The sequence below is a fragment of the Schistocerca gregaria genome, chromosome 11 (genome assembly GCF_023897955.1).
Source record: "Schistocerca gregaria isolate iqSchGreg1 chromosome 11, iqSchGreg1.2, whole genome shotgun sequence".
Classification (NCBI taxonomy): domain Eukaryota; kingdom Metazoa; phylum Arthropoda; class Insecta; order Orthoptera; family Acrididae; genus Schistocerca; species Schistocerca gregaria.
The window spans coordinates 142,366,030-142,390,882 of NC_064930.1; the positions used below are offsets into that span (position 1 = coordinate 142,366,030).

The window sequence follows — 24,853 nt, forward strand, 5'->3', positions numbered from 1 at the left end:
CCATTGCCTAATCTAATTCCCTCAGCATCACCCGACTTAATTCCACTACATTCCATTATCCTCGTTTTGCTTTTGTTGATGTTCATCTTAATTCTTACTTTCAAGACACTGTTCATTCCGTTCAACTGCTCTTCCAAGCCCTTTGCCGTCTCTGACAGAATTACAGTGTCATCGGCGAACCTCAAAGTTTTTATTTCTTCTCCTTGGATTTTAATACCTACTCCAAATTTTTCTTTTGTTTCCTTTACTGCTTGCTCAATATACAGATTGAATAACATCGGGGAGAGGCTACAACCCTGTCTCACTCCCTTCCCAACCACTGCTTCCCTTTCATGCCCCCCGACTCTTATGACTGCCATCTGGTTTCTGTACAAATTGTAAATAGCCTTTCGCTCCCTGTATTTTACCCCTGCCACCTTTAGAATTTGAAAGAGAGTATTCCAGTCAACATTGTCAAAAGCTTTCTCTAAGTCTACAAAAGCTAGAAACGTAGGTTTGCCTTTCCTTAATCTTTTTTCTAAAATAAGTCGTAGGGTCGGTATTGCCTCACGTGTTCCAATATTTTTATGGGAACTGATCTTCCCCAAGGTCGTTTTCTATCAGTTTTTCCATTTGTCTGTAAAGAATTCGTGTTAGTATTTTGCAGCTGTGGCTTATTAAACTGATAGTTCGGTAATTTTCACATCTGTCAACACCTGCTTTCTTTGGGATTGGAATTATTATATTCTTCTTGAAGTCTGAGGGTATTTCGCCTGTCTCATACATCTTGCTCACCAGCTGGTAGAGTTTTGTCAGGACTGGCTCTCCCAAGGCCGTCAGTAGTTCCAATGGAATGTTGTCGACTCCGGGGGCCTTGTTTCGGCTCAGGTCTTTCAGTGCTCTGTCAAACTCTTCACGCAGTATCTTATTTCCCCTTTCGTCTTCATCCACATCCTCTTCCATTTCCATAATATTGTCCTCAAGTACATCACCCTTGTATAGACCCTCTATATACTCCTTCCATCTTTCTGCTTTCCCTTCTTTGCTTAGAAGTGGGTTTCCATCTGAGCTCTTGATGTTCATACAAGTGGTTCTCTTCTCTCCAAAGGTCTCTTTAATTTTCCTGTAGGCAGTATCTATCTTACCCATAGTGAGATAAGCCTCTACATCCTTACATTTGTCCTCTAGCCATCCCTGCTTAGCCATTTTGCACTCCCTGTCGATCTCATTTTTGTGACTTTTGTATTTCTTTTTGCCTGCTCCATTTACTGCATTTTTATATTTTCTCCTGTCATCAATTGAATTCAATATTTCTTCTGTTACCCAAGGCTTTCTACTAGCCCTCGTCTTTTTACCTACTTGATCCTCTGCTGCCTTCACTACTTCATCCCTCAGAGCTACCCATTCTTCTTCTACTGTATTTCTTTCCCCCATTCCTGTCAATTGTTCCCTTATGCTCTCCCTGAAACTCTGTACAACCTCTGGTTTAATCAGTTTATCCATGTCCCATCTCCTTAAATTCCCACCTTTTTGCAGTTTCTTCAGTTTTAAGCTACAGTTCATAACCAATAGATTGTGGTCAGAGTCCACATCTGCCCCTGGAAATGTCTTACAATTTAATGCCTGCTTCCTAAATCTGTGTCTTACCATTATATAGTCTATCTGATATCTTCTAGTATTTCCAGGATTCTTCCATGTGTACAACCTTCTTTTGTGATTCTTGAACCAAGTGTTAGCTATGATTAAGTTATGCTCTGCACAAAATTCTACCAGATGGCTTCCTCTTTCATTTCTTTCCCTCAATCCATATTCATCTACTATGTTTGTAGCTTTGAGGGATGAAGTAGTGAACGCAGCAGAGGATCAAGTAGGTAAAAAGACTAGGGCTAGTAGAAATCCTTGGGTAGCAGAAGAAATATTGAATTTAATTGATGAAAGGAGAAAACATAAAAATGCAGTAAATGAAGCACGCAAAAAGGAATACAAACGTCTCAAAAATGAGATCGACAGGGAGTGCAAAATGGCTAAGCAGGGATGGCTAGAGGATAAATGTAAGGATGTAGACGCTTATCTCACGAGGGGTAAGATAGATACTGCCTACAGGAAAATTAAAGAGACCTTTGGAGAAAAGAGGACCACTTGTATGAATATTAAGAGCTCAGATGGAAACCCAGTTCTAAACAAAGAAGGGAAAGCAGAAAGGTGGAAGGAGTATATAGAGGGTCTATACAAGGGCGATGTACTTGAGGACAATATTACAGAAATGGAAGAGGATGTAGATGAAGATGAAATGGGAGATACGATACTGCGTGAAGAGTTTGACAGAGCACTGAAAGACCTGAGCCGAAACAAGGCCCCCGGAGTAGACAACATTCCATTGGAACTACTGACGGCCTTGGGAGAGCCAGTCCTGACAAAACTCTACCATCTGGTGAGCAAGATGTATGAGACAGGCGAAATACCCTCAGACTTCAAGAAGAATATAATAATTCTAATCCCAAAGAAAGCAGGTGTTGACAGATGTGAAAATTACCGAACTATCAGTTTAATAAGTCACAGCTGTAAAATACTAACGCGAGTTCTTTACAGACGAATGGAAAAACTGGTAGAAGCCGACCTCGGGGAAGATCAGTTTGGATTCCGTAGAAATGTTGGAACACGTGAGGCAATACTGACCCTACGGCTTATCTTAGAAGCTAGATTAAGAAAAGGCAAACCTACGTTTCTAGCATTTGTAGACTTAGAGAAAGTTTTTGACAATGTTGACTGGAATACTCTCTTTCAAATTCTGAAGGTGGCAGGGGTAAAATACAGGGAGCGAAAGGCTATTTACAATTTGTACAGAAACCAGATGGCAGTTATAAGATTCGAGGGACATGAAAGGGAAGCAGTGGTGGGGAAGGGAGTAAGACAGGGTTGTAGCCTATCCCCGATGTTATTCAATCTGTATATTGAGCAAGCAGTAAAGGAAACAAAAGAAAAATTCGGAGTAGGTATTAAAATCCATGGAGTAGAAATAAAAACTTTGAGGTTCGCCGATGACATCGTAATTCTGTCAGAGACAGCAAAGGACTTGGAAGAGCAGTTGAACGGAATGGATAGTGTCTTGAAAGGAGGATATAAGATGACCATCAACAAAAGCAAAACGAGGATAATGGAATGTAGTCGAATTAAGTCGGGTGAAGCTGAGGGAGTTAGATTAGGAAGTGAGACACTTAAAGTTGTAAAGGAGTTTTGCTATTTGGGGAGCAAAATAACTGATGATGGTCGAAGTAGAGAGGATATAAAATGCAGACTGGCAATGGCAAGGAAAGCGTTTCTGAAGAAGAGAAGTTTGTTAACATCGAGTATAGATTTAAGTGTCAGGAAGTCATTTCTGAAAGTATTTGTATGGAGTGTAGCCATGTATGGAAGTGAATCATGGACGATAAATAGTTTGGACAAGAAGAGAATAGAAGCTTTCGAAATGTGGTGCTACAGAAGAATGCTGAAGATTAGATGGGTAGATCACATAACTAATGAGGAAGTATTGAATCGGATTGGGGAGAAGAGAAGTTTGTGGCACAACTTGACCAGAAGAAGGGATCGGTTGGTAGGACATGTTCTGAGGCATCAAGGGATCACCAATTTAGTATTGGTGGGCAGCGTGGAGGGTAAAAATCGTAGAGGGAGACCAAGAGATGACTACACTAAGCAGATTAAGAAGGACGTAGGTTGCAGTAGGTACTGGGAGATGAAGAAGCTTGCACAGGATAGAGTAGCATGGAGAGCTGCATCAAACCAGTTTCAGGACTGAAGACCACAACAACAACAACATGTTTCCTTCTCTCCCTTCTCCTACTCTCAAATTCCAGTCACCCATGACAATTAAATTTTCGTCTCCCTTCACTATCTGAATAATTTCTTTTATTTCATCATACATTTCTTCAATTTCTTCGTCATCTGCAGAGCTAGTTGGCATATAAATTTGTACTACTGTAGTAGGTGTGGGTTTCGTATCTATCTTGGCCACAATAATGCGTTCACTATGCTGTTTGTAGTAGCTTACCCGCATTCCTATTTTCCTATTCATTATTAAACCTACTCCTGCATTACCCCTATTTGATTTTGTGTTTATAACCCTGTAGTCACCTGACCAGAAGTCTTGTTCCTCCTGCCACCGAACCTCACTAATTCCCACTATAACTAACTTTAACCTATCCATTTCCCTTTTTAAATTTTCTAACCTACCTGCCCGATTAAGGGATCTGACATTCCACGCTCCGATCCGTAGAATGCCAGTTTTCTTTCTCCTGATAATGACATCCTCCTGAGTAGTCCCCGCCCGGAGATCCGAATGGGGGACTATTTTACCTCCGGAATATTTTACCCAAGAGGATGCCATCATCATTTAATCATACAGTAAAGCTGCATGCCCTCGGGAAAAATTAGTAGTTTCCCCTTGCTTTCAGCCGTTCGCAGTACCAGTACAGCAAGGCCGTTTTGGTTAATGTTGCAAGGCCAGATCAGTCAATCACCCAGACTGTTGCCCCTGCAACTACTGAAAAGGCTGCTGCCCCTCTTCAGGAACCACACGTTTGTCTGGCCTCTCAACAGATACCCCTCCATTGTGGTTGTACCTACGGTACGGCTATCTGTATCGCTGAGGCACGCAAGCCTCCCCACCAACGGCAAGGTCCATGGTTCATGGGGAATGGATTTTGAAAATTGGGTGGACTGACAGGATGATAAATGCAGAGTTTCTTCACAGAACTGGAAAGGAGAGAAATATGGGAAAAACACTGAAAAGAAGAAGGGACAGGGTGATAGTCATGTGTTAAGACATCTACATCTGCATCTGCATGGATACTCTCCGCATCACACTTAAGTGCCTTGCAAAGGGTTCATCAAACTCCAATCTTGAACAGTGCCCAGAAAAAACACCCACCCATATCCTTCCGTGCGAGCTCCAATTTCCTTTATTTTATTACGATCGTCATTTCCCTCTGCCTAGGTCGGTGGCAACAAAATATTTTCTGATTCAGAGGAGAAAGTTGGTGATTGAAATTTCATGAGAAGATTGTGCTACAATGAAAAATGTCTTTGTTTTAATGATGTCCATCCCAAACTCTGTATCAGGTCGGTGACACTCTCTCCACTATTTCGCGATAATGCGTAAGTTCCTGCTTCTCCGAACTTTCTCAACATATTCTATTAAATCCTGTCTGGTAAGGACTCCGCACCAAACAGCAGTACTCCAAAAGCAGACAGACACGCATAGTGTAGGCAATCTCTTTAGTAAGTCTGTTGTATCTTCTAAGTGTTCTGCCAATAAATCAAATTCTTTGATTGCCTTCCTTGTAACAGTTCTTACATGATCACTCCAATTTAATTTGCTTGTAAATGTCCTCCCTAGATATTTAGTAGAAGTGACAGCCTTCAAATTTGTGTCATTTATCACAACCTACGTTTCTAGCATTTGTAGACTTAGAGAAAGCTGTTGACAGTGTTTACTGGAATACTCTCCTTCAATTTCTCAACGTGGCAGGGGTAAAATACAGGGAGCGAAAGGCTATTTAAAATTTGTACAGAAACCAGATGGCAGTTCTAAGAGTCGAGGGACATGAAAGGGAAGCAGTGGTTGGGTAGGGAGTGAGGCAGGGTTGTAGCCTCTCCCCGATGTTACTCAATCTGTATGTTGAGCAAGCAGTAAAAGAAACAAAAGAAAAAATTCGGAGTATGAATTAAAATCCATGGAGAAGAAATGAAAACTTTGAGGTTCGCCGATGACACTGTAATTCTGTCAGAGACAGCAAAGGACTTGGAAGAGCAGTTGAACGGAATGGATAGTGTCTTGAAAGGAGGATATAAAGTGAACATCAATAAAAGCAAAACAAGGATAATGGAATGTAGTCGAATTAAGTCGGCTGGTGCTGAGGGAATTAGATTAGGAAATGAGACACTTAAAGTAGTAAAGGAGTTTTGCTATTTGGGGAACAAAATAACTGATGATGGTCGAAGTAGAGAGGATATAAAATGTAGACTGGCAAATGCAAGGAAAGCGTTTCTGAAGAAGAAAAATTTGTTAACATCGAGTATAGATTTAAGTGTCAGGAAGTCGTTTCTGAAGGTATCTGTATGGAGTGTAGCCATGTATGGAAGTGAAACATTGACGATAAATAGCTTGGACAAGGAGAGAATAGAAGCTTTCGAAATGTGGTGCTACAGAAGAATGCTGAAGATTAGATGGGTAGATCACATAACTAATGAGGAGGTATTGAATAGAATTGGGGAGAAGAGGAGTTTGTGGCACAACTTGACCAGAAGAAGGGAACGGTTGGTAGGACATGTTCTGAGGCATCGAGGGATCACCAATTTAGTTCTGGAGGGCAGCGTGGAGGGCAAAAATCGTAGAGGGAGACAAAGAGATGAGTACACTAAGGAGATTCAGAAGGATGTAGGCTGCAGTAGGTACTGGGAGATGAAGAAGCTTACACAGGATAGAGTAGCATGGAGAGCTGCATTAGGCCAGTCTCTGGACTGAAGACAACAACAACAAACAGCATGGAATGTTTTTAGAAGGGAGACAGGAATAGTAACCAATAGGGTAGGTAGTATTACTATTAAAGAGAACAAGCCCATCCTAACCAACAGTACACAAGTAGCTAATGTACATAACAACCATTTCTTAAGTGTAGGAGAAACTATTGGTGATAACAGTTCAAAAGAAAAAGCCAGGCAATAGATGGAAGAGTCTGTTTTGAAAAAATTTAGTCAGATAATGTTTCACCAAACAACTTCTTGTGAAATAAGTAAAATTATTAAATCCTTGAAAAATAAATGTTCTGTTGGAGTGGATGACATCTCTAATAAAATATTAAAACAATGTGGAGCAATTACAGCTGATGTTCTGAGTCACATATGTAATGCATCACTAACTCAAGGTATTTTCCCAGACAGTTTGAAATATGCCATCGCCAGCCTGGTCTACAGAAAGGGGAACACCACAGATGTCAATAATTATCAGCCAGTATCCTTGCTTATAGCATTTTCAAAAATCTTTGAGAAAGTAATGTACTCAAAAGTGGTTAGCCATCTCAACAGTAATGGGATACTTAGTAAATAACAGTTTGGATTTCAGAAATGCTGTTCCACTGAGACTGTCCACATAATAGAGTCTTTAAATAGTTAAATGTCACCAATAGGAATTTTCTGTGACTTGTCCAGAGCATTTGATTGTGTGAACCATGACATTATATTACAGAAAATACGATTCTATGGTATACATGGAACAGCATATGAGTGGTTTAAGTCATACCTACAGAACAGGAAGCAGAAAGTTTCCTTATAGGGGTCAAGTGATTTAAATAAGTTTGCCACTTCATCTAACGGGGTGAAATTACATTAGGTGTTCCAGAGGGTTCAATAATGGCTCCCCCCTTCTGTTCTTGATATACGTGAATGATGTCAGTTCCTATCTGAAACAGGAAGCTGAACTGACACTGTTTGCTGATGATACAAGCATCAGTATTAATGCAGTAAAAGAAACTCCAATTGAAAATGACACAAATAAGCTCTTTGGAAAAGTCATTAATTGGTTTTCTGCAAATGGGCTTGTGCTAAACTTTGAGAAAACATAGTACATCCAATTTTCTGCTGCAAAAAGTACAGTTCCTTCAACAAATTTAACACATCAACAGAAGTCAGAAGGCAGGGTAGAGCATACTAAGTTTTTGGGTATACATATAGATGAGGATCTTAATTGGAAAATTAATATTTTGGATCTTCTAAAGCAATTAGGTTCAGCAACTTTTGCAATAAGAATAATAGGATACAGAAATCAGTAAGCTAACATACTTTGCATACTTTCACTCTCTGATGTCATACAGAATAATATTTTGGGGTAACTCAACATTTAGACAAAAAGTATTCACTGCTCAAAAGAAAGTGGTTAGAATAATGTGTGGAGCTCATAGCACATTTTGTAGGCATCATTTTAAAAGACTGGAAATTCTTACAACAGCATCACGGTACATTTACTTACTAATGAAATTTGTTCTCAACAACATGGAGCAGTTTAAAAACAACAGTGACATTCATGATTATAATACCAGAAAAAAGAAAAACTTATGCTATCCTTTACTCAACCTATCTATGGCACAGAAAGGGATAGAATATGCTGCTATAAAATTTTTCAACAAATTACCAGATGAAATAAAATGTCTGACAGACAGCAGTAATAGTTTCAAAAATAAATTGAAATCTTATCTCCTTGCCACCTCCTCCTATACCATAAATGAATTCTTGAATAGGGATAAATAAATCTATAAATATAGTATATGCATTTTGTGCCATTTAAGGGAATGGAGTTAACAATAGAAATATTAATCTTTAACTCTGTATTGTAATATATATAAAACCTTGTTTCATATCTTGCATTTCTTGTGCACTTGACACGTTTAACACCATAACGGCTTCCGCACTGTGCGATTGATCAATGGAACGCGCGATCAACTAACTGACTGACTGACTAAGGACTACTTTGTGCACATACTGCTCGGACTATAGTAGATGCCATTTGGATGAATGATAAGGGATTTGTATGTTGATAGTTATATGACAACACTAAACTCACATTGTGAAAAAACAGCTAAAGGAATTTAGTTGATTTAGTTAGTGAGAAACTGATGCAAATTGAACAAGTATAGTTAAATGTGATACTAAAGTCACACACAGGCATATTTTCCAATTTCTGAGGATCAATTAAGAATTTTCTGTTTCAATTTCATGTAAAAGAGCATCAGGTGATCTTTGTGCAGTCTTATCCAGTACACAAGTACACATAAACAAAGTTCAAATTTAAATTCGGTACACGTTAAAACTGGGAATAACAGACCTGTCAATAAGCTCGTGTAGTCACCTAATACTTGTGTAACAAAAATGGGCAGAACTATCAGGCTAGTCCTAAACTTGCAACAGATTAATATCATCATGAAATAGAGACTTAAGATGAATTGAGCTGAAGATTTCAAGAAATTAAAGTGTTGACTTCATGACTGAGGTATCTATCATACATGTATGGTATCATGTGTAGTGCCAAAATAAGGTGAAACATAGCTGCTGGTAAACCTTTCGGGATGTAAGATCACCGTCCAAGAAACTCTTCTGTTCCCGACGCTTCGTCCAATACTGTAGGAAAGGGGGTGTGGTCAAAGTAACATATGACGAGCACAGATAATCCTTGTCAGTAATAAAACTTAACTATCAATTGTAATCTTGCCAAAGATAAAACTGCCTAGAGATTCTGCAGAGCTACTGTCCATTGCCTCCTCTTTCCTATTAAAATTATCCTGATGCTCATAAATTTCAATGGCTTCTCTACATAGTCACGGATAATAATTGACGATGTAGATAGTCGACAATCAATAGTTAAGTTTTATCGCTGACAAGGATTATCTACATCTACATACATACTGCGCAATCCACCATACGGTACGTGGCGGAGGGTACCTCGTACCACAACTAGCATCTTCTCTCCCTGTTCCACTCACAAACAGAACGAGGGAAAAATGACTGCCTATATGCCTCTGTACAAGCCCTAGTCTCTCTTATCTTATCTTTGTGGTCTTTCCATGAAATGTAAGTTGGCAGCAGTAAAATTGTACTGCAGTTAGCCTCAAATGCTGGTTCTCTAAATTTCCTCAGTAGCGATTCACGAAAAGAACGCCTCCTTTCCTCCAGAGACTCCCACCCGAGTTCCTGAAGCATTTCCGTAACACTCGCGTGATGATCAAACCTACCAGTAACAAATCTAGCAGCCCACCTCTGAATTGCTTCTGTGTCCTCCCTCAATCCGACCTGATAGGGATCCCAAACGCTCGAACAGTACTCGAGAATAGGCCGTGTTAGTGTTTTACAAGCGGTCTCCTTTACAGATGAACCACATTTTTCCAAAGTTCTACCAATGAACCGAAGACGACTATCTGCCTTCCCCACAACTGCCATTACATGCTTGTCCCACTTCATATCGCTCTGCAGTGTTAAGCCCAAATATTTAATCGACGTGACTGTGTCAAGCGCTACACTACTAATGGAGTATTCAAACATTACAGGATTCTTTTTCCTATTCATCTGCATTAATTTACATTTATCTATATTTAGAGTTAGTTGCCACTCTTTACACCAATCACAAATCCTGTCCAAGTCACCTTGTATCCTTCTACAGTCACTCAACGACGACACCTTCCCGTACACCACAGCATCATCAGCAAACAGCCGCACATTGCTATCCACCCTATCCAAAAGATCATTTATGTAGATAGAAAACAACAGCGGACCTACCACACGTCCCTGGGGCACTCCAGATGATACCCTCACCTCTGATGATCTCTGCTTATCACGTGTTACTCTGACCACACCCCTTTTTCCTACAGTATTTATGTCGCTCTGAGATGTCCGACCGGTCACTCGGCAAGACTCAGCGGAAGAGCTCCTCTGAGGACATCCAGCGCAGTCCTGGACAAAACAGAAGAATTTCTTGGACCACGACCTCACATCCGAAAAGGTTTACCAGCAGCTATATCATCTGGTTGCGAAAGTGTTCATTCTATGATAAGATGAAACACTGAAACATATTGAGAATAGTGTGGTGCATTTTAAGTAGAAGATTTAGTGTTGTATAAAAGTGCTACCAACCTGTGCGGTGACTGTATTATTGCCATAGCTATGAGCATCCTGTAGGAGAATGGTGGCTTAGTGTTGGCAGTACTGGCAGAGCCACCGCCAGTGAGGAGCAGCTCGTCGCCTGTCGCATTGGCAGCACTGCTAGCGGTGGTTCCCCTGCTGTCGCTCTCAGTACCACAGCCACTACTGTCGGCTGTGACGACAGCTGCAGAGGTCAGAGTACCGGCACCACCTGTCAATGTCGTCGTCACGTCATCTGCGGGGGCGTCCTCCTCGCAGTAGCCACTGCCGAGGTGGGACGCGTCAGGGACAGCTGGGCCAGTGCTGCCAACATCAGAGACCAACAGGCTAGGTGAGACTGGAGTGGTGCATCTGATTCAGTGGGACAAAAGAAAGTGTTAAATGCTTAAAGAGTTTATGAACTCTATGCTGGCTATACAAAGACATTAAAATAGAACTCTAAAGGATACTTTTAAGTGAAGCCAAAAAAAGTTAACAGTGACTGGAACTAACTGTATGAGCATTGCACACCATTGCTACAAAATTTGAAGTAAGTTCTCAGTTTTCAATTTTTTCATTTTGAATGAGCTATGACATCCATTATGACACAAGAACTATATTTGTTTTAGGCTATGCCTCGAAGAAGAGCACTTAACATGTGGGACTGAAAGAAAGAGAGGTAGGGAGAGAGAACTTTACTGTAGACATTGCAACATGAATAATGTTGACACTGATAATGATAATTCTGTAGTTTTTCTGAAGGATACATTCAGATGTGCGCTGAATGTAATTCCAAATAATTTTGAGTTGTAATTGCAGTTTGTTGAATTTTCATTGCAGACTTTGTACTGCAAAACATTTTGCATACGAGTTTGCTTTATGTGATATTCACATTGTCTCATCATAAAGTTAAAGTTAATTTGCTGCCATTAACACAGTTTTTCAATGCACTGCATCAAGACTCGTTTCAGATGATTGAACAACTAATGATAAGTCACAGATTGATTCAAAAATATTCGTATGTGCAATGCTGTAGTTTCTATGGTGCTTAAATTTCAGACACAGTTTTATGTGGAGTGTATCAATTATAATGCACGCGACATTTATTACAGATCAGGTCCAGTGACACTTACTTATGGTCATTCACCGTGCTATGCACTGTTACATTTTTATGACATCGATTACAACAGTGGTTATTTCTCCCTATTGTAAGGGTACATCCCTTGAATTGTGAACAGAAATGTTAGAAACAGACACGCACGCCTCCTGCCGTGATTTTAGAAGCTGGCAGAGCGCACGATACAGGAGGGCAGGTCGGTGTCGTCGGGCGGAGCTCGGTACGCTCCACGAGCCTTGCGGTGTCGTTACTGGACGGCGGCAACTTTCGAGCCTCAGTGAATAGCGGACACTGAGGGTATGAGAAATACCACGACTCTAGGACAGAAAACAAGTTCCGGCCACACGGTTGGGCACCTGCTCATTGGTGATAAACTTGTAAACAGTAGCCACCACGGCTGGACTGGCTGATCAGTGTAGATATTAAATAAACTGAATCTAATAAAAACTGATAACGCTGGTAATATTGTTACAAAGACAAAAATACAGACAAATGTATCGGTGAAAACAAGATCTTCATCCAAAGAGTAATTTGTTAAATGTTTATTGTAGAAAATGAACTTTGAAACGAGATCATAGTAGAGCTTTTAATAAGTAGAAGTAGCAGCAGTAGTATGGTATTCTGCCTTACAGCAGGTCTTATGGGTTAAGCCTCTTCCACTTTTGTCTGTCCACAGCCAGTCTTTTCATTTCTGAGTACTTGTCTCCTTTTATATTGTCCACCATTTGATATCTTCTTTTCCCTCTTCCTTTTTTTTCCCTCCACCATTCCTTCTACTCCTTCCTTCAATGAACAGTCCCTTCTCAAACATGTCCAATCCTGTTCTGTTTTCTCTTTCTTGTAACTTTCAGCATGTTTCTTTCTTCTGCAACTCTTCTTAATACTTCTTCATTCCTCACTCGGTCTTCCCATTTCACTTTTTCCATTCTTCTCCACATCCACATCCACTCTTCTTTCACCTTCGTTCCTCAACATCCAGGTCTCCGCACCATATAGTGCAACGCTCCAAATGTAACATTTGGCAAGTCTTGTCCTCTGATCTTTGTTTAGTGGTCCACAAAGTAATTTCTATTTCCTCTTGAATCCTCCTTTTGCCATTGCAATTATTTTCATAATTTCTGTTGAGCTATACATATCACCCAACGCCAAACATGAAATGATAAGAAACAAATCGCATGCACTCGGAATGTGTGAGATGAGATGGGGTGGTTACACAGAATTAGAAAGTGACGACTTCCGATTGTACTATTCAGGTGAAGATAAAAATGGAATGTATGGAGTTGGTATTTTGATAGGTAAAAGACTGAAGTGAAAGGTTATCAAGATTTAATATGTTAGTGGAAGAATAATGATGATGAGACTGAAAGTGAAAAAGAAAGAGTTATCATCTAGGTCTACATGCCAACAAGTAGTCATTCAGATGAAGAGGTAGAAGAATGTTAGAGATGACAGAAAACTTAGCAGAGAGAGAGAGAGAGAGAGAGAGAGAGAGAGAGAGAGAGAGAGAGAGAGAGAAGAAATGGACGTATTGTTGCAATGGGTGATTGGAATGAGGTAGTTGCTGAAGGACCAGAAGGAAAAGCCTTGGGTAAATTTGGACTGAGAGAAAGAAATGAGAGGGGGCAATGATTGTTGGAATACTGCAATAAAAATTTCATGGTAGTTGGAAATATTCTATTTGATAACCACAAAAGATAATAGCATACTTGGATATCTCAATTTGACAACAAAAGATATCAAATTGATTACATAAAGATACAACAAAGATTCTGAAATTGCCTAAAGAGTGTCAAAAGCTATCCAGAGGCAGATATTTATTCAGATCATATATTAGTAGTAGCTGAGGTTCTAGCTAAATTGAAAAGGAACTGGAAAGGTCGGAAGAGAGAGAACATTAACTATGAGACACTGAAAGACAAAGGCAATTGTGTAAAATTAGAGAATGCATATTGCGAAATCATGATGCAAAGACAGGAAGCAGAATGCACAGAAGGAAGATGGGATCATTTTAAAAATGGAATCAAAAAGGCAGCTAAGGAAACACTTGGAATCAAGGGGAGGAAAAAAGTAAAGAAGGAATGAGTAACACCAGGTACGATAACCAAGATGGATGATCGCAGGAAATGGAAAACTGTAAACAGAGAAGAAGGGAAGTGCAACTACAGGAGGTTAAATAATGAATTAAGAAGGGAGAAAGAAAAAGCAAAGGAGAAATGGCTGACAGAAAAGTGTGACGATATAGAGAAATTAGAGAAAGAAGGAAAATATGATTTGATGTACAAAGAAGCAATGGATTTGACATTCAGGGAAAAGAGAAACAACAATGGACTAAAGGAAGTACAGACAGTAAATGGTAAAATGGTGATTGAACCTCAAGAAATAATGAGAAGATGGGAAGAATATATAGAATGGCTATAAGCTGCAGACAGCCGACCAAGTGAAGAAGACCTTGGGATAGAAGAAGTTGCAGTCGATGACAAAGGAAATGCAATACTAACTAGTGAGATTGAAAAACCTATGAAGGAGATGAAAATGGAAAGGCAATGGGAATTGAGGAGATTCCTGAGGAACTGTTAAAGTCATTGGAGAAAGAAGGGAAAAGGGAGTTGATTCAATTGTGTAATCAAATATATATGACAGGAAAATGGCCAAAGGACTTTACAGAAAGTATTTTAACCTATAGAAAAGAAAAAGAATAGCAAAAAGTGTGAGGAACATAGAACAGACAGCCTGATATTGCAAACAGGCGAGGAGTGGGAACTAGAGATACCATTGGGCTACTGAGAATGATAGGGGAGAGGTACATGGAGAAGAAAAGGAAGGTCTATGTTGTATTCATTGATCTTGAAAAGGCTTTTGACTGTGTTGGACGGGACAAACTGATGACATGGAAATCCTAAGGAAACATAGAGTTGACTGGAGGGATAGACAGCTAATTAGAAATTTATATTTGAACCAGAAAGCAAGAGTAAGAATAGGAGGTCTGATGAGTGAGAAACAGAACTAGGAAGAAGTGTAAGACAGATTGTTGTTTATCACCAACACTGTTCAATATATATCTGGAGGAAATTATTAGTGAAAGTTTTGATGGAAGCAGAGGAGTTTGTATAGGGGGTCAGAGAGTGGAGTGTGTAAGATTTGCAGACGACATGGATGTGATGGCAGAGAGTGCAAGAGAGATGGAACAAATGTTACATGGTCTAAACACAAAATTAGAAGAATATGGAATGAAGATTATCAAGAAGAAAGCGAAAAGCATGGTAACTGGAGGAAAGGGGTGGAAATGCCGTATGAAAATAGGGGGAGAGAAAATAGAGCAAGTGAGTAACTTCAGTTATTTGGGAAGTGTAATAACGGATGACATGCACTGCTCAACAGAAATTAGGAAAAGAATTGCAATGGCAAAATAAGGATTCAAGAGGAAACAGAAATTACTTTGTGGACCACTAAAAAAGATTCGAGGAAAAGACTTGCCAAATGTTACATCTGGAGCATTGCACTATATGGTGCAGAGACCTGGACATTGAGGAAGGAAGGTGAAAGAAGAGTGGATGTGGATGTGGAGAAGAATGGAAAAAGTGAAATGGGAAGGCTGAGTGACGAATGAAGAAGTATTAAGAAGAGTTGCAGAAGAAAGAAACATGCAAAAAGTTACCAGAAAGAGAAAACAGAAGAGGATTGGACATTGTTTGAGAAGTGACTGTTCATTGAAGGAAGGGGTAGAAGTAATGGTGGAGGGAAAAAAAGGAAGAGGGAAAAGAAGATATCAAATGGTGGACAATATAAAAGGAGACAAGTACTCAGAAATGAACAGACTGGCTGTGGACAGACAAAAGTGGAAGAGGCTTAACCCATAAGACCTGCTGTAAGGCAGAATACCATACTACTGCTGCTACTTCTACTTATTAAAAGCTCTACTATGATCTCGTTTCAAAGTTCATTTTCTACAATAAACATTTAACAAATTACTCTGCTTTCACTCGTAACAGTACCACCGTACTCTTCGCAAACCGTGGCTGAATTTCTGCAGTAGGCAGGTTCCTTGCTGACAAAAACCATATCACTGAGTGAACCTCACATGTGATGGGCAAGTTGATAGTCTTAAACATTTTGAAAGCACAGAACAGAACCGTACAGGTTAGCTACAGAGCTGAAACTGAGCACAGTTGTTCCCGAGGCATGCCGGTGCACGACGCACGCACTTGTTGCGATATGTGTGTGAACCACTAGTGTCTACAACAAAACAGGCCTTACATAAAAAAAAAAACCCACGTCGTAGAAGTAGGTACCTCAGTTTTGGAGTTCAGATATTAATATTATGATCAGAGAGGTATGGAAAGATTTAGGAGTCTCTCTGTCCTATGTTCTGTTTGACAGTGGGCTGATTGAGGAATAGTTTGAAAGGAGTTCTATGAATTGTCTTTCAAACACTTAGGTGTGAACTGCAGAGTAACAATGTAGATGTAATGATGTACACGAATATGGCAAGAGTTCTGTGTGTTGCCTCAGGTATCATGATTTATTAGTGCAGAGAACTGAAACCTAGAAAAACTTGTGTTTTGAAGAGTCCATCCTGAGGCAAGTGGAGTCAGCATACGGCTGTAGCAGATGACAAGCAGCTTGACCACTGGGGCTGATCACTGTGCATGACCAGCGAAAGGGGGGCATGTGCAAACCAAAAGTGTCATCTTCTGTGCGGGAATTTTTTTATTAATTGGTAATCATGAAATTGCAAACCGATGACATTGATTTTATGAGGATAATGTGATGGCAGCAATAGTGATTTCAATTCTGACAAATATTACACTAGATGCACAGTTAAATATTAAACAGGTACATTCAGGAACGAAATTATCCTCAAGCTGTCTAAAACAGGAACTACTTTAATGGAAAGTGCTGAATTGTTGCTCACTGTGACAGTTTATGAGGTACGGACAAGACAGGAATAAGACAGTCAATCACTGGTACTGATGAAAATAAGAGGAGACAAGTGGATCAGGCCCGTCTGTCACAGTGAGCGAGATGGCGCAGTGTTTAGCTCACTGGACTCGCATTCGGGTGGATGCCCATTCAAAACTGCGTCCAGCCATCCAGATTTAGGTTTTCTGCGATTTCCCTAAATAGCTCCAGGCAAATGCCAAGGGAAATTACAGTTTCCTTCTTTCCATATTTGTCGTAAAGTATATTATTTATACAGACATAACAGGGAAGATAAAAGCAGGAACTTCAGTTCCTAGAGCTCTGGAGAAGAAAGCAATTTGTCACAAAACAAAGAGACAGCAAGGATACTTTTGCCAAGCAATAAGTTATTGGTGATATTAGAATATTTAACATTACTGAATATTTATCTTTTATTCACAAATTAAATTTATATGTGAAGTGAATTTCTACAGGAGGGAAGTCTGATTTCAATGAGTGGTCAACAACAGCATCACTAGAAAAGCACCAGTTTGGATTAATTATGGACAAGGAATAAACTGACCATGTTCTTTTCACAGGAATCACACCAACATTTACCTCCTGTGCAACCACAAAAAGTTCAAATGTCTCTGAACACTATGCGACTTAACTGCTGAGGTCATCAGTCACCTAGAACTTAGAATTAATTAAACCTAACTAACCTAAGGACATCACACACATCCTTGCCTGAGGGAGGATTCGAACCTGCGACCGTAGCGGTCGCTCGGCTCCAGACTGTAGCACCTAGAACCACACGGCCACTCCAGCTGGCTGTGCAACCACAATCAGTGATAATTTCTAAAGGACAATCGAGGCAATTGTGTGGCAACAAAATAAAAATAAATAGGAAGGCATCAACCTTGCTATGCAAAACAAATGTGTCAATAAGATAATGAAACTCTTACCATGTAATATCTGAAGTGTATCCTCTTGTGGCTGCCTCCTAGAACAATTGGAGGTGGTTTCAGATCATAAACACACTGAAATTTTATGGTAAATAAATGAATCTATGCTAACAGTTGTAGACAATTTATTAGGACTTCAGACTGTTTGAAGACAATATGTATCAAAAGTAGCAAAGCATCTACACTGTAAATTGTAGATATTACACAAACTGCTCATAAGATAAACAGTCCTGCCACATTAATGTGACCACTGCCGATGTTCGATGTCAGTGTGCAGTAACCACTCACAGGTGGCAGGTGTCACCACCAGCGAAGAGATGCAAATATTTTAATATGTTATTCTACGAGTAAAACTAGAGACAAAACTTCGTACAAACATAGGTCTGCGAATATTTAGTTATGGAGTTACAGCTAATAAAAGATTTTGCCTGAAATTTATCAAATTCGCTAATGTGAAGCCACCGAAAAACTGTCGAGATTAAAGTAAAGCACAATTTCCATTTATTTTGTTGTTAGTGGTCCGGTGAGTCTAATAAAACATGTCCCAGACATGTCTCTGCAGTAGTTTTCCATAACATCCAGAGAAGCAAAGATTACTGTAAAACTAATTTGTTTACTTTCCATTAAGAGTGTAGAAACGTTTATGCCACAGTTCGCAACTGTTAGTGAGTTGTTTCAGTTGTTTCCTAACCTTGAAATGAGTTAGTTTTTTTGTATCGTTCAGTGAAAGAACATAACAACAACAGTGTATTTAAGTGAAACCACATAGTAACTGTTTTAGTTTGTAGATTATTCATGAAACAGGGATGCCTTTCAAATTTACTACAGAGGAATACACTGGTATGGTCTTTGTTTATGGCAAATGTGATGGTAATGCTACAGCTGCAGTTAACGAATATTGCGTACATGATCCAACTTGGAAGATTCCAAATGCAGAAACTATTATTGGAGTGTTTCAAATGTTACGGGTGACAGGTTCTGTACCTAGCACTCACAATCAGTACGAATGCTCCCTACGTGAAGATGATGAGGAGAATATTATGGATGCTCAGGTATGACGTATCTCTTAACGATTAGGCATTTCACAATCTAAGGTATGGCATACATTGAAGTACAATATTCTGTGTCGTTGTTGTTGTTGTTGTTGTTGTCTTCTGTCCTGAGACTGGTTTGATGCAGCTCTCCATGCTACTCTATCCTGTGCAAGCTTCTTCATCTCCAAGTAACTACTGCAACCTACATTGTTCTGAATCTGCTTAGTGTATTCATCTCTTGGTCTCCCTCTACGATTTTTACCCTCCACGCTGCCCTCCAATGCTAAATTTGTGATCCCTTGGTGCCTCAGAACATGTCCTACCAACCGATGCCTTCTTCTAGTCAAGTTGTGCCACAAACTTCTCTTCTCCCCAATCCTATTCAATACTTCCTCATTAGTTATCTGATCTACCCATCTAATCTTCAGCATTCTTCTGTAGCACCACATTTCGAAAGCTTCAATTCTTCTCTTGTCTGAACTATTTATCGTCCACGTTTCACTTCCATACATGGCTACATTCCATAGAAATGCTTTCAGAAACAGCTTCCTGACACTTAAATCTATACTCAATGTTAACAAATTTCTCTTCTTCAGAAACACTTTCCTTGCCATTGCCCCACACTGAACCCAGGGTTATTGTGCGTTTCGGACCCCAGTGGATTCCCCCCCCCCCCCCCCTACCCCTCCGGGAACTTCTCATACCAGATGACTGTAACCCCAAATGTTTGCGTGGTAGAGTAATTACGGTGTACACATACGTGGAGACAATGATTGCGCAGCTATGCCGACATAGTGTAGATGGAAAACCACCTTAAAAACCATCCACAGGCTGGCTGGCACACCAGACCTCGACACTAATGTGCTGGGAGGATTCGTGCCGGGGACCGGCACACCTTCCCGCTCAGGAAGCAGTGCGTTAGACCGTGTGGCTAGCCGGATGGGTGGATGTATGAGTACTGCACGTTCTAATCCAAAATTGAAAAAATCTGCCCAAAGCAGAAACTTCCCTGCATTCAAGCACAAAAGATAATGGTACGCATCTGGTGGAACAGATTTCAGACTACCTAGCAGAGCAAAACGAAAATTTCTGTTCCTGCCTTGACAATGTTGGGTGTTTATGGAAAAAGTTCAAGGCAATCGTAAAATGCGTTTCAGACAGGTACGTGCCGAGTAAAACTGTGAGGGATGAGAAAAACTCACCATGGTTCAACACGCAGTAGTTAGGAAACTACTGCGAAAACAAAGAGAGGTTCACTGCAAGTTTAAACACAGGCAAAACCTCTCAGAACGATGTCAAAGTTAGCGGAAGGACGGCTATGCGTGAAGCATACAGTGAATTCGAAAGTAAAATTCTGTCTACCGACTTGACAGAAAATCCTAGGAAGTTGTGGTCTTACGTTAAATCAGTAAGTGGATCGAAACAGCATATTGACACTCCGGGATGACGATGACATTGAAACAGAGGTTGACACGCGTAAAGCTGAAATACTAAATACCTTTTCCCAAAGCTGTTTCACAGAGGAAGACCAAACTGCAGTTCCTTCTCTAAATCCTCGCACAAACGAAAAAATGGCTGAAATCGAAATAAGTGTCCAAGATATAGAAAAGCAACTGAAATCACTCAACAGAGGAAAGTCCACTGGACCTGACAGGATACCAATTCGATTCTACACAGAGTACGCGAAAGAACTTGCTCGCCTTCTAGCAGCCGTGTACCCCAAGTCTCTAGAGGAACAGAAGGTTCCAAATGATTGGAAAAGAGCACAGGTAGTCCCAGTCTACAAGAAGGGTCGTTTAGCAGATGCGCAAAACTATAGGCCTACATCTCTGACTTCGATCTGTTGTAGAATTTTAGGACATGTTTCTTGCTCACATATCATGTCATTTCTGGAAACCCAGAATCTACTCTGTATGACTCAACATGGATTCCAGAAACAGCGATCGTGTGAGACCCAACTCGCTTTATTTGTTCATGAGACCCAGAAAATATTAGATACAGGCTCCCAGGTAGATGCCATTTTCCTCGACTTCCGGAAGGTGTTCAATACAGTTCCGCACTGTCACCTGATAAACAAAGTGAGCGCCTACGGAATATCAGACCAGCTGTGAGGCTGGATTGAAAGTTTTTAGCAAACGGAACACAGCATGTTGTTATCAATGGAGAGACGTCTACAGACAAAGTAACCTCTGGCGTGCCACAAGGGAGTGTTATGGGACCATTCCTTTCCACAATATATATAAATGACCTAGTAATAGTGTCAGAAGTTCCATGCGGCTTTTCGTGGATGATGCTGTAGTATTCAGAGAAGTTGCAGCATTAGAAAATTGCAGCAAAATGCAGGACATCTGCAGTGGATAGGCACTTGGTGCAGGGAGTTGCAACTGACCCTTAACACAGACAAATGTAATGTATTGCAAATACATAGAAAGAAGGATCCTTTATTGTATGATTATATGATAGCGGAACAAACACTGGTAGCAGTTACTTCCGTAAAATATCGGGGAGTATGGGTAGGGAACAATTTGAAGTGGAATGATCATATAAAATTAATTGTTGGTAAGGCGGGTGTCAGGTTGAGATTCATTGTGAGAGTCCTTAGAAAATGTAGTCCATGAACAAAGGAGGTGGCTTACAGAACACTCGTTCGACCTACACTCGAGTATTGCTCATCAGTGTGGGTTCCGTACCAGATCGGGTTGACGGAGGAGATAGAGAAGATCCTAAGAAGAGCGGCGCGTTTCGTCAAAGGGTTATTTGGTAACTGTGATAGCGTTACGGAGATGTTTAGCAAACTCAAGTGGCAGACTCTGCAAGAGAGGCGCTCTTCATCGCGGTGTAGCTCGCTGTCCAGGTTTCGAGAGGGTGCGTTTCTGGATGAGGTATTGAATATATTGCTTCCCCCTACTTATACCTGCCGAGGAGATCACGAGTGTAAAATTAGAGAGATTCGAGTCACCACGGACGCTTTCTGGCAGTCATTCTTCTCGTGAACCATAAGCAACTGGAACAGGAAAGGGAGGTAATAGCAGTGGCACGTAAAGTGCCCTCCATCACACACTGTTAGGTGGCTTGCAGAGTATAAATGTAGATGTAGATGTTCTTGAAGACAATCACTGTTAGATAACTGAAACAAACAACAATACTGCTAGAAATGAGGGTGGTGTTTATTTCAGTTTTATTGATAATTCTCTAGTCCATCCAGCATTACACATTCTTATGGCAAATATTTGTTTCCACAAGAAGCACTCATTTTTTCAATCATTTAACAGACTGAAGAGTTCCTGCTGTTCATAACAAGTCTTTATGTAAGCCACTGTCACCTTCCCAAGCAATTCCTCCTCACTTTAAGAATGAGAAAACATTTTGAGAAAGAATAATGAGTCTTGCTATTATGAGGTAGTCTGGTTTGGGTAGATGCTATTAGTGGACTATCTAAAGCACTCTTCTTCAATTGAGTGCTCTCGCACAATACACAGATTCCAATCGGCAATCTTAAGCGTTTATGGACAGATTGTCATCTTGTACTCGTGAGCTGTTAAGGAAATACAAGCTGACTTGGCTCTGCCCTCAATACCTGAACAAGCTTCAAACAGCTGTGAAGTGGCCGTTGCTACAACAGCTGTCCACAGACCAGAGATTCATTTTAACAGCCACACAGCTGATCATTGTGTTGAGGTTGCATGTAAAAGTATGGATCAGTTTGGAGTTTAAAAGAAAATCTTCACTCCTGGGAAACAATGTTCTACGGCTCCATACGATCATCACTGAAGCATGCCATAGCCTATGGCTACAGGGGACAAATGACATCAGTCAGTCCACAGCTTTGGAACATCACGTTTGTCAAACCTGTACCTCGCTGAGATTGTGTCTGAGTTATCTGGCATGCTTGCACTTAAAACTAACAATAAGGCCTGTGTAGCGTATCAGATGCTATGCACGCAGTAAACATTATCATCCACAATTAGAATTCTACAGAAATTCTGATACATATATCAAACTTACTTTATTGTCAGTTGCATCCACACCTAAATCTAAGTCTGGATCCTCTTTAATAAACACACTGAACCCTGAGTCTGCTGCTGGATCTTCAAGAACCTGGAAAAAGGAAAATAAGTAGTATTAATTGAACTTATAACCTTCTCGTGGAAATACATAAATAAATATAAAGCATTATTCCTGCACTGTTAAAACATCAATTGGGAAAGTTCTGCATATTCATCAGTGAGCAGTGTAGTGGTTAATAAAAAAGAAAAGAAAAGAGAAGAAAAGAAAAGGTTGAAAATGGGGAAGGAAATGGTGAATAAAAAGGGGGTTTTTAAATCGTTGATGACCATGAAAAAGGGAAAGAATGAAATGCAAATCGGACTTCGTATTACAGAAACGCTATCGGACTTCGTGATTCAGAGAAGATATTGTTGGGGTGGTCCTTGTGGCGTTTCTGAGCAAAAGTCAAAACAATTTCTACTAGAAAAATTATTTGAAAGAGAACAGAACAACAAAATGTGATTAACAGGGGGAAATGGCGTAGATAAGATTACATTCATTACCATGTTAATATGTCTTATCTCGTTCGGTGTCCAGGTCTTGTTCTCGAACAATCTCCTGCTTCATTTCTGCATGAAAAAGTCGTAGCTGCTCCAAAATCTTGCAGTAAATTTCATTGTCCAGGAATTACTAATGTCTACGAATTAAAACCATTTTTATATTGAATGCAATGTATTTTACAGCTACTTCCATCCTCCAAATTTCATACAAGCTTCCGGAATACAATATGTCTGAACATCAATAAGTTTTTACGTCTGAATCATAAAGAGAATAGCGAATAAGTGAAGTTAAGCTTCTGCTGTCAAGAGACAACAGTGGGTAGAAAAAAAAGAGTTACCGTTTTTGTACCTTCATTTTCTTACAAATATTTTCTTCTGAGGTCGAGCGCTCATACAGCTGCGACGGTATAATTTATATCTGAGGGAACGAGTGTAGCGTGGCGAAATTCAAAGTCCTGCTACATCAGCCATTTCTATTGTCCAAAATATTTGGAACACTCATAACCCAGCCTCAGATGGAAAGTGAAACGTAATGCAGACATAGAATGGAACATGTTTTGTTATTTCATTACTTGAAATTTCATGGTGTGAATCATCCGTATTCATTTAGAAACACATGAAGTCCTGTCAAATTTTGGGAATGAATAACAAAATGTGAACGAAAATGGTGCAAGATCGCTTTCAATGTCACAGTTCAAAACAAAATTTGCTGGTCTTTGTACGTCATTTTTAAGAAACCGTAGAAAATGCTGCTTCGCGGCACATTCACATAAGAAATATAAAAACATGGCCTGTAATGCAGCAAATTATTACGAGTTGTCATCTTGCACTGAAAGCGTAGGTTGCCGTGGAGGCGGGAGGAGAGCAAATTTTGGTTCTCACGCTCCCACAGCTGACGCCATTTTTAATTTACAATTCCAACAGTATTTCACAGTGAATTGTCAAAGGTAATGTTAAAAGATGAACTTGTTTATTATGAAAGCTTGCTTGCTGCAAATAATTTCACTGCATCAGAATCTTCAACAGCTATTTCTCATGAACTAATGTTGATACATGAAGAAATTTACAGACATACTATGGACATCCAGACTGAAGAAATACTTGTCACTGATAATGAACTCGCTCATTAAAATGGAAACTGTGGTGGTGAACCTTTTGAAAAGCACGAACACCACAGCTCATCGGATGAATAGACCACAGCCCATGAGAAGAATGTGAACCAAAAAGAAAGAAGGCAAGAGAAATAGACTGCCTTCCTTTCAATCACAAAATTAATGTTGTTAATATCGCAAAGGCTCACCACATGTGGAAACTCAAACCTAAAAATAAAAAAAATAAAATAAAATAAGATTCAGCCAATTAAGAAAGAAGGAATGTTTATCCCAATGGGAAAAAGGAATAGAAAAAGGAGGCAATCAATCTGATAAGTACACATCAATCAGTTCCTGGGCGTAGGATCATTTTGTTGAAATCCAAGGGAATTATCAGCAAGTCATTACACAGAATTTACAACAGTTGGGCTTTAGCACCAGCACAACAGTTTACAGGTTCTGAAGTTAAAGCTTCTGACAGCTGAGTTCATACACTAAAAAATAAGCATGGGATTCATCAGCAAAGTGACAAGATTTGTTCCAAGAAAAGAAAGAGCAA

General features: G+C 39.9%; 1 protein-coding gene across 2 annotated transcripts in view; it reads right to left on the reverse strand.

The window, feature by feature from the left end:
• Positions 1–24,853, reverse strand: part of LOC126295256 (uncharacterized) — a 232,045-nt gene that overhangs the window by 76,894 nt on the left and 130,298 nt on the right. For both annotated transcript variants that reach the window (XM_049987657.1, XM_049987656.1), the window contains 3 exons: positions 22,662–22,754; positions 17,623–17,660; positions 10,654–10,965 (listed from right to left, as the gene is read on the reverse strand). In XM_049987657.1, the coding sequence (XP_049843614.1) occupies positions 10,654–10,965; positions 17,623–17,660; positions 22,662–22,754 (443 nt within the window). The remainder of the gene's footprint in view (positions 1–10,653; positions 10,966–17,622; positions 17,661–22,661; positions 22,755–24,853) is intronic.